The sequence below is a fragment of the Vigna unguiculata genome, chromosome 9 (genome assembly GCF_037176805.1).
Source record: "Vigna unguiculata cultivar grain cowpea cultivar isolate G323 ecotype 2 chromosome 9, ASM3717680v1, whole genome shotgun sequence".
NCBI classification, from domain to species: domain Eukaryota; kingdom Viridiplantae; phylum Streptophyta; class Magnoliopsida; order Fabales; family Fabaceae; genus Vigna; species Vigna unguiculata.
This window is the reverse complement of record NC_140800.1, coordinates 4,041,809-4,055,842: the sequence shown is the minus strand read 5'-3', so window position 1 is coordinate 4,055,842 and position 14,034 is coordinate 4,041,809. Positions and strand designations below refer to the sequence as shown.

At 37.1% G+C, this 14,034-nt stretch overlaps 1 protein-coding gene across 1 annotated transcript; it reads left to right on the top strand.

Annotated features, from left to right (window-relative positions):
- Window positions 1-2,199: 2,199 nt before the first annotated feature.
- LOC114162726 (pectinesterase/pectinesterase inhibitor PPE8B-like) lies at window positions 2,200-4,231 on the top strand. Its single transcript, XM_028046687.2, has 3 exons — window positions 2,200-2,571; window positions 2,672-3,172; window positions 3,272-4,231. The coding sequence occupies exons 1-3, from the start codon at window positions 2,250-2,252 to the stop codon at window positions 3,973-3,975; spliced, it is 1,527 nt and encodes a 508-aa protein (XP_027902488.1). The 5' UTR covers window positions 2,200-2,249; the 3' UTR covers window positions 3,976-4,231.
- Window positions 4,232-14,034: the final 9,803 nt, after the last annotated feature.

The following is a 14,034-nucleotide window of genomic DNA, read 5'->3' as shown; positions in this document are numbered from 1 at the left end:
CAAGACGACGGCGGTGGCAGCGGCGGCGACGACGACAACGAAGAAGAAGAAAACGAAAAAAAATGAAAGGGGGAGGAGGAAGAAGATGAACAATGCATATTATTTACTGACGGAATTTTTGATAATTACCGATGGATTTTTCGGTCGATAATTATCGATAAATTTCTCCGTTGATAATTATCGACGGATTTTACAGACAAATATTTTCGTCGGTAATTATCGACAAATTTTTTTCGTCGATAAGTACCAATGGAATATGATTTTCATCGATAAATTTTTAGCGACAAGCATTTTACTGACGTATTTTTGATCGTCGATAATCCATTGATAATGTTGATTTAGCGACGAATTTTGACTGTCGATAATATCAAATTTTCTTGTAGTTTAGTTGACGAACAAGAACACCGAACGAAGAACAAAACAAAATACTTGAAGGACTTAAAAATTGTTTAAGTGAATGTTCGACCCACACTCAAAATAATAATAATAATAATTATTATTATTTACTTTTAAATATTTTTTGAAATTAAATTATCAACTACGGTTTGCAAGGAGAGATGAAATATGTTACAAAATCTAAAACAAAATAACAAAGACCAAATTTAAAAACGAAAGTTTTACCGATCAAAAGTAAAAAAATAATGGAGATCAAAATACAGTTTCGAAATATATATATATATATATATATATATATATATATATATATATATATATATATATATATATATATATATATTTTTTTTTTTTTTTAAGTGACAAAAACATATTTGTATCTTGTAAAAATACTATTAAATTTATTTTACATTATAAATTATAATGCACAAAGAAAAAGATGGTTGACACTATTCTCAACTTTTCAAATAAACAACTCAATGCTATTTTTCTTCTTTCTTTTGTGTTCACTTTGACTGATATACCAATGGAGTAGATGGAATTGCACGAGCTATGCATGTTCAGTTCAGTGATTTTTTGAAGAAATAGGAGAGATGATTTGAGGAAAGGGTGAGAGGATTCTTCAGAGTGAAGAGATGATTTGAAGGTATTTAATGTTTTCATTAGGTGTTTTTGAAGGTATATTTTATGTTCACTTTATTATAATTTCAACAAATAATATATTCACATATAATAATTATAATAATAAATAACAATAACAATAAACAAATAATAACATATTAATATTAATTTTAACGTAAAATAATAATTTTATATTTTAACTTATTAAAATATTTTTTTATTCTATCCCACCTACCTATCAAATCACTTGTTCTCAAATTATTATTTAGAAGTGAACACATTTTCTAATCAGTAAAAATATCTTTATTAGTGTAATTACCTCAAATTACATTCCTTTATTATTTATTGTGATTTTGTTGTTATTAGTATAATAAAAGTTTATTAGACCATATTGATATCTAACAATTACTTTGATTACAATCCAAATTACCCTCTATGTACATGCTATGCTAGAGCTAACCACTTTATTGACAAAACCAGGTCAAATTCTGCTATCTGTCATGCTTTGCTGGCTTGTACCAATCCAATTTGGATTTTCTGCAATTTTTGCAAAATCACTTCATTCTATTCTAAAAATTCCCTCGTCTCTATGCCTACTGTATCAGTTTCCCAGAAACATAACTTTTTATACATCAACCAAACACATCTTCAAATTTCACATATGACACTTTTTTATGGTTCAATTATTCTTCATTCTTTGCAAAATTTGCAACGCTCACAAGGTTTCCCAACGGAGTGTCATTGTGTTCGTCATCACTAAGTGTTCAATTTAAGAAACCCTTTTTTGCGATTTTGACATGGCGTTAATGATGTTTTTTAGAAATGAAAAAAATAAGAAAGGTGAGATGCAGCTGGAGCTGATTTTGAAGTTTTTAGTTTATCTTTAGTTAAACACGAAGTAGGTGCTATCCTTTTTTCATTGATGATGATAAAAAGGATAAAATATTTTAACTAAATTAGATATTTCTTTCATTGTTACATTTTAGAGGCATGAGTTAAATCCATTTCTAATTTAGGTAATAATATATTGAAAATATTATATTTGAATAACAGTCTTATAAATGTTTTTCAACATATAAATCCTAATTATTAACTTAAATAGTGATATTACAAAATATATTTTCATAAGTTTAGGAGATTATAGATATTACAGAGTTTCATTGTCTATAAATTATGTGTTCAAAACACAATATTCAGCTGTATGATGAATTACTAAAAGTTTTCTCCTTCGTCTTATGCAATTCATTGCAATGGCTGTATTCTGGAGAAAACAACTTGCTCCAGTTCCATCTGCCACATTCATCTTCATCTTCTTCTTCTTTGCTCCCTGTGATTTTGCGATACTCCATCCCCTCAAAGTTTCTCCTTCCGAATTCGTAAGCTCCGTGAGAAAAGTAGGTGATGTTTTGCAAAACGTTACCTCCACTCTCAAATCTGAGTTCAGCAATGTCAAGAGTGAGTTTCCTCTTTCTGATGCCATTGTCGCATGTCTTGAGTTGCTGGACTTGTCAGCTGATGAACTCAGCTGGTCCATTTCCGCAGTTGAAACTCCCCAAGGTATCTATCATCTTTATCTGAATGAGTCTTTCTTATATAATCTCATTTATGTTAATTAGTAGAAAAGAAAGGGTATAATATTTGTGGCATGACATGGCAGGGAAGCATAACAGTACTGGGAATCTGAGCTCTGATTTGAGGACATGGCTAAGTGGTGTACTTGCGAACACAGACACGTGCATGGAAGGTTTTGAAGGTACAAGTGGGAATGTGGAGGATCTAATATACGATGAAATTAAGGAAGCAATGTTGTTGCTCCAAAACCTGGTGAACCAGGTTGTTTCGGATTCTTTCAGAATGGACAAAGTTCCTGCATTGGTTGAACCACTGCTGCAGAGAAATACGATGCCTGCGGATGCTGTAGTTGCTGCTGATGGAAGTGGTAATTTTACTACGGTGATGGATGCTGTGAATGCAGCTCCTGAATATAGCATGAGACGCTTTGTGATACACATAAAGAAGGGCTTGTACACCGAGAAAGTTGAGATCAAGAAGAACAAATGGAACATTGTGATGATCGGAGAGGGCATGGATGATACTGTTATCTCCGGTAACCTCAGCCGTACTCAAAATTTAACCACATACAGAACTGCTACCTTTGGTAAGGAAACTTCAGTAGTAATACTAAGAACTAAAAAACATGTTTGGTTTCAAATTTTACACTAATTTTGATTCTTAATTTTTTTATCTTGTTTTGAAGCTGTAAATGGGAGAGGATTCATAGCAACAGACATTTCCTTCAGGAACACTGCAGGACCCGAAAGAAACCAATCTGTTGCACTGAGATCAGACTCTGACCTTTCTGTGTTTCTCCGATGTGGGATCTTTGGGTACCAAGACAGCCTCTATGCCCACTCCTTGCGCCAATTTTACAGAGAATGCAAAATTAGTGGCACCGTGGATTTCATATTTGGACATGCGAGTGCAGTGTTCCAGAACTGCACAATACTGGTGAAGAAAGGGTTAGATAAACAGCAGAACACAATCACAGCTCAAGGAGAAACGTGCCCTTATGGATCATCTGGGTTCTCCATCCAATTCTGCAACGTTTCAGCAGACCATGATCTTCTGCCCTCAGTTAACACCACCTCAACTTACCTTGGAAGACCGTGGAGGAAATATTCTACAACAGTTTTCATGCAGTCTTACATTAGTGAGGTGTTAAGGCCAGAAGGGTGGCTAGAGTGGGATGGAACATCATTGTATTTGGACACTTTGTACTTCGGAGAGTACAAGAATTATGGACCAGGAGCTAGGGTTGATAACAGAGTGAAATGGCCAGGGTACCATGTCATCAATGATTCTAGCCAGGCTTATAACTTCACTGTGGCCAATCTCCTTTTGGGGGATCTTTGGTTACCTTCAACTGGTGTAACATACACTTCTGGATTTGGTGGCCACTGAAACACTACTCCCTGTGTTCATAATTTGCTGGGTCATCATCATGTAGATTAAAGAAATGGACAATGATTATCATAAAATAAGTGCAGCAATTATGTGTATGAATGATTTCTTTAGAAGAAATTCAGGAAGGTTTGATCAAGAGTACTTTTTTAGAAGGGTAAGTTAATGTTAGAATTTCAGATGTTAAAAACAATCAAATAACAAGATAGTAAATCGATTGAGAAATAACAAATATTATCTCTCATTTTCTTGTCTATTTTGTTCTTGCATTTTATCTTTGTTCATAAGCTAGATCCTTTTACTTCCTATTAAGGTAGCTTTTCCTTTCAGAAGAAAATGTTTCAGAGAAAAGAAATGCAAGATGTACTCTTTTATTCTTTTTATTCAAATAATAACCACAACATTTTGTTACTGTTTCCCAATACAATCTTGAAATCGTAAGCATTTGACAATTTTCACTCCTATAAGTTCGACAAACTCAAAACCCAAAAATTTATGTAAATTTATGGAGTTTTCGTTCTCGCATGCTTGATTAGTAAAATTGTAAGATTATAAACTTACTTATTATATAAATTAATATTAAAAAAATATCCTAATAACATATATAAAATTTGAGTAATAGAAAAAACTCGAGGATGAAAACTATAAATTTTAATTTTAAACTCACTTATTCATACAAATTTTACTTATAAAAATGGAAAATTAACTCATTTTTTCTATTTACAGTCGAAAACAATTTAAGAGTTTATCATTTAACTTGAGAGTTGTATGTGTGGTTTTGTTTTGGTGTCATCATCATTGATGTGTACTTGCATATACTTTACTTTTTGTCACATTAGTCATCATGTTTCAATGGTAAGCTAGCATACAACTTAAAAGAGAAAGTAAAAGGCACAAGTAAAACGGAAGGATATTAATTAATTGCCACTTTAATTGGTAATAGTGACAAAAGGTAGGAGTAAGAAAGAGTGAAACTAATTGATTAAAAAAAAAAAAACAAACACATATGGCTTATATATACATTATGTTGAACTACATTTTTGTTTGTATGGAGATGTAGAAGTCCTATAGTGAAAAATAAGTTTAGTGTGTTGTTGAGAGGTGAAGCAATTTAAGAGATAAAAAACAAAGCTAAAGGTCAAGATCAAAGGATGATCACAAGCTTCAAAGTAAAGAACCTTAGTTAGCATGGACAAGGACTTCTTGGAAGCAGGCTCCAATGGTGAATATCAGATTTGTAAGTGACATTGGTGGGTGAAGGGTCTTGGTCAGTTATAATTGATAAAAAATTGAAAGTTGCATCCATTTTGCTTTAATTTGTGACTTCTTGGTAACACAAATGAGGTAAGTTTTGCTCCTATTACCCAACTAATGCACTCCGTTGAAGTCCCACGATTTTTAATTTGCTTTATTCAAGATTAAAATTTTGACCTTCACTTTGTTGATAATTATTCGATTAAGTATGCATCATTATATAAAAAAATTATAATTTATAATTAAAATATTTTTTTCCTATTTTAATAGCTCAGCAACCTAATACGAGTTAACCTAGCTGACCTTATATATCTCTGTGGCTTACTCAAGTTTTTTATTTTATTTATTTTCTATTTCCTAAGTAAAGTTGGTAACAGAGTCTGTCATGAGGACAATGAAGACAAGAGCAACTTGGAAGATATGATTTGGAGGGAAACAAGAAAGAACAAGTAACCGGAGATTCAAAGACAATAAAGAAAAATACAAGGTCTAGAGTAACTAATATGTAATTGTGAATGCGACCTTAAATGAGTATTTTGTTAAATATTTTGATCGATCCCTCCACTTATTTGGTACAATAACTTTATATTTCTTTAAACTAAATATATAAGTTACGGTGAATTTTGTTAAATTAACAAAATTTTGTATGATTAGAGATAGAATATTTCCGACCCCTTTTTCTATTTTGGGTTTTTAATTTCGCTTTGACTATGATCAAAGTCCTAATTTTTTTTATGTGTTTTTGTGTTTTGAGCTTCTTTAGGTTGAATTGAGGGTTTTGGTGCTCAAATTCTTTGGGATCTTCTTTTTGTCAAGTTTGGTATGCGTTTGAGGTAAGAGCAAGGGAAGTTAGGTTTTGTTGAAATTTTGAAAGGAATTGTTTATCTTGGTCATTAATTGAGTTTTGATGTATTAAATTGATGAGTGCATGTGAATTGTGGTGGTTTGTGTTTTCTAGTTTTGCATGCTGAGAACATGTGAAAATATACTATTTTAGCTTAAACGAGAATCTTTAGCTTACGCAAGAACCTCTGTCACTCAATCAAGAGAAATCTAGCTCAAGTGAAAATAGCCAAAATTCTACTTTGCTCTCTATTCGAATTTTAACTCAAGCGAGAATCTTTAGCTTAAGCGAGAACCCATGTCGCTCAAACAAGAATCTCTAGCTCAGACGAGAAAGCCACTAAAACTCTTTTTGTTTTTATTTAATTTTAGCTCAAGCGAGAATCTTTAGCTTAAGTGAGAGTCTCTGTCGCTGAAGCGAGAATATCTAGCTCAAGCGAGAGTTTCGGTCATTCAAGTGAGAATTTCTAGCTCAAGCGAGAATGCTTCAGAGTTTTAATTCCTTATTTTTAACATGTGATTGATTGACTTAATTTTAAAAATACGGTGTATGAAGTTATGCATGAATGATGTTAGTATTTTGAGACTTGACTCGGTATGTTGATGTAAAATATGTGATTGTTTGTTATTTGAAATTTGAGATGGAATTATTGATATATGAATATGAAAATATGATTAAAGATGTATATGATTGCGAAAGTATTATTGTGAAACTGTGATGATAATAAATTTGTTAATATATATATATATATATATATATATATATATTTATGAGTATTGTATGTGTTTGACATAATTCCATGGGTCTCATGGGAAAATTTTATGGTGGTGTTATTTTAGTATATGCATTGGACTATGGATTCAAGTGAGGTGACATCATGAAACTTTAATGATCATTCATACTCAAATAGAGTAGAATGGTTCATGTGGTGAGAGTAGCAGGATAATGACCTTAGATGATCATGGATGAGCAGTAGAAGTCACCACAAGTGCAAGTTTCTAGTGATTCTTATTCAAAATACATGTCTCTGGATAATAATTGAGTTTAATGTAAACTATTTGTGTGCAATTATGTGAATTATTTGTAGTTGCCATATTCAGATTCACTCGCAAACCCACTAATAGGAACACCCGTTAATCCCAAAAGAAGCCAACTGATGACTGTTTCACAATAATCATTTTCCAGCAAGTGTACTGGTACGTAGTAGTATCAACAAGTGTCGTAACCACATGAGTTTAGCAAGTATATTGGTAGTTTGGTTTTTAGGTTTTTGGTTTGTGATAAAGAGTGTAAGTAAAAATAAATAGTAGTTATTAGATAAATTGAGTGAAGTAAGGGTTATGAATTGATTTCATCTCATCTTCTTCTACTACACCACTACCTACCATCTTGTTTACTTACTTTGTAAATCATTCAATGTCTTGGGAGTACTCTTTTTATAGATCTAGGTTCATCCCTGATACACTAGAACTTAAGGACTCCAAATTCAATGTGATTCTTCAACTCCTGGTAGAATGAGTCCTTGCTTTAATGTGTAAGACTCTCTCCTCCAGCATCCAGTCTGGTATGCCATGGAGCATACAATACATGTATGATGATTTGATTGGACCACAGTTTGAGACTGGTTTTCCAACTCAATCCAAACTAGTTAAATAGATGAGTGATCAAGTCATCATTAAACATAAATCAAACCACAAACAATTGAATGAAAGCAAAATAAACAGTTAAATAGGTAAGTGTTCAAGCCATCATTAAACATAAATCAAACCACAAACAATTGAATGAAAGCAAAATGAACAGGTAAGGAGTAGAAGTGAATATAATCAGAATTAATTACATCAAACCCGGACATGAGGGAGTTCAGGTACTCATAGAATATTATAACGTAATTATAGCAGCATCTACACATAAGATTTACACTAAGAGCATCTCCCTCGTGCCTCACAGACTCGATTCTATGTTATTGTTACATTGTGGAGCCTCCGCTCAATGCTTGAAATGAGGACACAAACTCTTTATTTATAGGAATTTTTGGGTAATGCTCAACCCAACTTTTGGTGTTCAGCCACAGGGTTACTTCATTAGTGGATTTCCTTCTCAACTCAACCCCTTGTCCTAGTGCTTAGCACGTGACCTTTCCTTCTTGGAAGGGTTTTTTTGGTTGGTCAACCTTTGGGCTCCAGGTTTCCTTGCAAATAGGGTTTCTTCACGAGGCTTAGCTCCATTTCTTATGCTCAACCAGAAAGTACAAATATGTTGTCCTGTCTTTTCTACTTCCATGGCTTAGCTCTAGGTGGCTCAACTGCATACTTGATAATTTTTTTCATATTCACTGCAAAATAACAAAATATCATTATAATTCATAAAACTTCAATTCTAAATACATCATTCTATTTTAAGTTAAGAGGTTTGTTTTATACACAAATAACATCATTTTACACGTGATAAGTATCAATTTTAAATAAAAAATTAACTTATCTTTTACACTTATCACCGACCCATTAATCTCGGTGGTTGCATACCTCGCGAAGACCCACAAATAGGGATTTTCAACGTTCTGCAACCGTCTCAAACCCAACGTTCTGTAATGACCCACAACACCCATCGTTCTACGGCGACCCCAAACATCCAACTCACGGATCACAAATGGGTTTTTCGGAATTTTGGGAAAATTGGAGTTTTTTTCTTCTTCTAAGATTTGGAGGTTCTGTGAGTTTTTTTTGGAAAATTTTAAAGGGTTTTTGAATGAATGCGTGAAAAGTTTGGAGGCGGTATTAATGTTTTATAATTGTTTTTAATTTAATTTACGCATGGATTAATTAGTTTTATTCATGAAGTTTCTTTTCTCATTACCTCTTCTTCTTCCGTAAGTTTTTTACGTGTTTATATTACATCTAAACTATTTGTAAAATTTATTTTACAACCTTAATCAATTTGATTTATTAAAAGTTACTAATTTTATTTTACAAAAAATAGTTCATTATTCAATTCACTTCTATCTTGAACCAACTTATTCTGTATCTCTAAGAGCAATATATAACTAAATAACATAAGAACTACAATTCTAAAGTTTAACTGAAGACGGTATATAATACTAATCTTAAAAAGTTAAACTATATATGAGCTCAGAGGATAAAGAGGGTCTTGGCGCCAATTTTTTTATAATATATATATATATATAGATATAAATTTAAAATATGTTTTTTTTTAAATTCTGATATATTTTATGTGACATCCCATTTTAATAGATTACACTACTAAATAAAACATCACACAGTTATAATAACGAGAAGCACTCAGATGAACATGAAGCGTACGAAAGGTAACTATTACAGTCATCCTGAAGTACTTAAAAGGAAACTTAGGCATACCACATAGCCCTAAGCAAAAGGAAATTTTTTTTTTTTTTAAGTTTAACAGTCTTGCAAAAGGGTTGCCCTCAAGGCAACTAGTACAAAAGGCCTCATGGCCATGAAACTACTCCTAAGACATCCAGATAGGGAATCTAGGCCGCACCACTCCGTTTCTCAGATCCAGCTCGAACCTCCCTCTCATCTGCTCCCACCAGAAGGTGATCATCGCAAAAGAGGAAACATAACAGAAACAACACAAAATGCAAGGGTAAGCTAGTGTAACATGAAACTTATCATAGAGTAAAAGAATAAGTGCATAAACATATACAGGCATACAACTCAGAGACACATAAATCATATGATGGCAAACAAGCAAGACACCTATGACTCTATTATCAGGATACATATATTAAGATCGGATTCACTGGACACTTGCACTTGTGGTGGCCTCTACTGCTCTGCAGAGCCATTGCCAATGGGTTTCACCCTACCACGCACAAGGTTAACCTTCAAGCATCTAAGGCCATTATCCTGCCAAAGACTAAGGTCTCCCGCCACTCTCACCACTTGGGTCAGATTGCTCTACCTGAGACTCACTGACCCTTTAGAGTTTCAGGATGCGATCCTTACTTGAATCCATATCTTAATATATACACTACACGCCACCATGAGGTCTCCCCACGAGACTCATGGAATTACGCCTATCACACCAAATTCATATTTCATACCATATCCACCACCTTTGGCTTGAAACATCCAATTCTCATGCAATTTGTCAACCAACCAACCAAACAAAATCCATGTGTTATTCATGCCAACATACAAATTTTTAGTTCATAAGATTCAAACAACCACATACACATATTCACATGCTTTAGGTTTTGGAAGGAAGGGGTAAATAAATAAATCACAAAATTCATCCATCAAACAGAGAGAGAAAACAGAATTGGAACCACCCGCTGTAGCAGCCTCGCTCAAGCTAGGAGTAGTTGCCCAGGCGAGAGGAGCTGTCTCGCTCAGGCGACTGGCTCTCGCTTAGGCGAGCCTACAACATTGGGTCCTGGAAGGTTTCACGATTTCTCGCTCAGGCGATGCTGTCTCGCCTGAGCGAGCTGGCCTGTCGCCCAAAAATGCAGCCCCTCGCCTGGGCGAGTGCTCGTGGCAGAACCAGGGTGAACATTCTGATACTCTCGCCTAGGCGAGACGAGCTCGCTTGGGCGAGAATAGCAGAGTTCACCACTGTTAACTCACATGCAGTGGCGGAAACAGCTCAGATCCACTCCCAAATACACATGCAACTCCATTTCATTCAACAAAAGCACACTATGCATGCATATAAGCATAAAAACGACCAAAAACAGCCAAGAATAGTTCAAGATCGATGAATCTAGCTTCCCTTACCTTGCTTAGATGATAACAAAATGACACTGACCCGCAACAAAAATACCACGGTTCCAAGGACTATATTAGAGAGCTGAAACAGAGAGATTCGTACAACACGAAGTTAAGAGACTTAGCCCTAACTTAACCAATGTGCTTAAACAGTGGAAGGAGGGGAAGAAAGTAGGCCAAAGGCTCTAGAGTTCGACTTACCAGGGAGTACAGGGTCGATCTTTGCTACCTCAAGATGGAAGAAAACTGTGCCCTAGCAGAGCCTTGCTGAAGGATAGAGTGTTTGAGGAAGAGGGCAGCTCTGGAAAATAGAAGGGTGAAGAATGAGTGAGTTGGAAGGGTATAGGGGTCCTACAGTAGGGCTGGCCTTGGGCCTCCGAAAAGGCCAGGCCCAAACTCTATAGCACTGAAAAAAAAGGCTTACAATATCTCCCCCACAACAAAATTTTTCGTCCTCGAAAAATTAGACTTACCAGAACAGATGTGGGTATGAACTCCTCATCTCCTCCTCTAGCTCCCAAGTAGCGTCCCCTGTCCTCCGGTCCCAGATGACCTTCACAAGACTTGTGGCTCTTCCCTTGCGCTCCCTCACTTAGCGGTCCTCTATGGCCACGGGCTGTACCACTATTCTGAGATCTTCCCTAACTTGCACATCCTCTGCCTCCAAGACATGCGATGGGTCAAACACGTACTTCCGTAGCTGCGACACGTGGAAGACTGGGTGTAGATTAACCAACTGAGGTGGTAATGCAATCTCATAAGCCACGGGCCCTATCCTCCTCAAGATCTGATATGGACCCAGAAACTTAGGAGACAACTTCCTTGAGCGGATAGCCCTCCCCACACCAGTGGTTCGGGTCACCCTCAAGAACACATGCTCCCCAACCTCAAACTCTAGGGGTCTTCTCTTTCTGTCAGCATATGCCTTCTGCCGACTCTGGGATGCTTGCAACCTGTCTCTCACTAACTGCACCTTCTCTGTGGTCTGTTGCAACAACTCAGGTCCTACCAAAACTGACTCACCGTCCTGGTACCAACATAAAGGAGTCCTACACCTCCTCCCATACAAAGCCTCATAAGGCGCCATCCCTATGCTCGCTTGGTAACTATTGTTATAGGTAAACTCCACCAGCGGTAACACCTCATCCCAACAACCAAGGTGGTCCAAGATACACGTCCTCAACAAGTCCTCCAAGGACTGAATCACTCTCTCTGACTGGCCATCAGTCTGAGGATGATAAGCAGAACTCATCCTCAACCTGCTACCCATAGCCTCCTGCAGTGCCTGCCAGAACCTGGAAGTGAACCGGGGGTCTCTGTCAGACACTATGCTACTAGGCACCCCATGAAGTCTCACTATCTCTCGGATGTAGAGCTGGGCCAACTTAGTCATTGACATTCTGAGATTCACTGCCAAAAAATGAGCACTCTTCGTCAAACGATCCACCACTACCCATATAGCATCATGTTCTCTCACGGTGCGAGGCAAGTGGGTAACAAAATCCATGGCTATGCTATCCCACTTCCACACCGGAATATCTAAGGGCTGGAGCGTTCCACCGGGTTTCTGATGCTCCACCTTCGCCTTTTGACACGTCAAGCAAGCGGATACAAACTGTGCAACTTCCTTTTTCATGCCCTGCCACCAAAAGTTCTCCTTGAGGTCTTGGTACATCTTAGTCATGCCAAGGTGCAGACTAAGACGACTCTTGTGTCCCTCCTCGAGGATCAACTTCCTCAACTCAACATCCTCTGGTACACAAACCCTGCCTCTGAATCTCAACACACCATCACTGCCCAAGGCAAACTCCTTGGCTTGATCCGATCCCAGTAACTCTTTTACCTTCTGTAGACTAACATCCCTTGCTTGTCTTTCTCTGATTAAGCCCAAGAAGTCACTAGATATAACTAAGGTGCTACACCTAATGAATTCCGGCTCCAACTCAAACTGTAGCTTCATGTCCCTAAAACTCTCAAGCAACTCTAACTCTTTCATCATCAAGTGTGCCACATGCACTGTCTTCCTACTCAATGCATCTTCCACCACATTCGCTTTCCCTGGATGATAGAGAAGCTCGAAGTCGTAGTCCTTTAAAAACTCTATCCACCGCCTTTGCCTCATATTCAGCTCTTTTTGATCGAAGAGATACTTTAAGCTCTTGTGGTCACTAAACACACGGAACTGTGCACCATACAAGTAGTGCCTCCATATCTTCAAAGCAAAAACCACCGCTGCTAACTCTAGGTCATGAGTGGGGTAGTTCTTCTCATGAACTTTCAACTGCCTTGAAGCATAGGCCACCACCTTCCTCTCTTGCATCAAGACACACCCAAGTCCCTGATGAGAGGCATCACAATAAACCTCAAAGGGTTTACTCACATCCGGAATTATCAGAACTGGAGCACTCGTCAACCTCTTCTTAAGCTCCCTGAAGCTCTCCTCACACCTATCAGTCCATACAAACGGTTGATCTTTCCTGGTTAGCTGTGTCAGGGGTGCTACTATCTTAGAGAACCCCTCTATAAACCTCCTGTAATAGCCAGCTAAGCCCACGAAGCTCCGAATCTCAGTCACCGACTTGGGACATTCCCACTGTATCACGGCCTCTACCTTAGCTGGATCCACGGCTATTCCCTGAGCTGATATAATGTGCCCCAAGAACTGCACCTCTCTCATCCAGAAGTCGCACTTTGACAACTTGGCAAACAGTTGCTTCTCCCTCAAAATGCTAAGCACTATCCTCAGATGCTCGGCATGTTCCTCTTGCGTCCTGGAGTAGATGAGAATGTCGTCTATGAAGACCACGACAAACTTATCTAGGAACGGACGGAAGATTCGGTTCATGTAGTCCATGAACAAGGCCGGGGCATTAGTCACACCGAATGGCATGACAACATACTCGTAATGCCCGTATCTGGATCTAAAAGCAGTCTTCTCAATATCTTCTGCCTTCACCAGAATCTGATGATAACCTGACCGGAGATCAATCTTGGAGAACACCGACGCCCCATGAAGCTGATCCATCAAATCATCTATTCTTGGCAAGGGGTACTTATTCTTGATAGTCAGCTTGTTCAGCTGCCTATAATCCACACACAACCTCGAGCCACCATCCTTCTTCCTTACCAACAAGACAGGCGCTCCCCACGGCGAAGCACTCGGCCGTATAAACTGTTTCTCAAGCAATCCCTCTATCTGTTTCTTTAACTCCACCA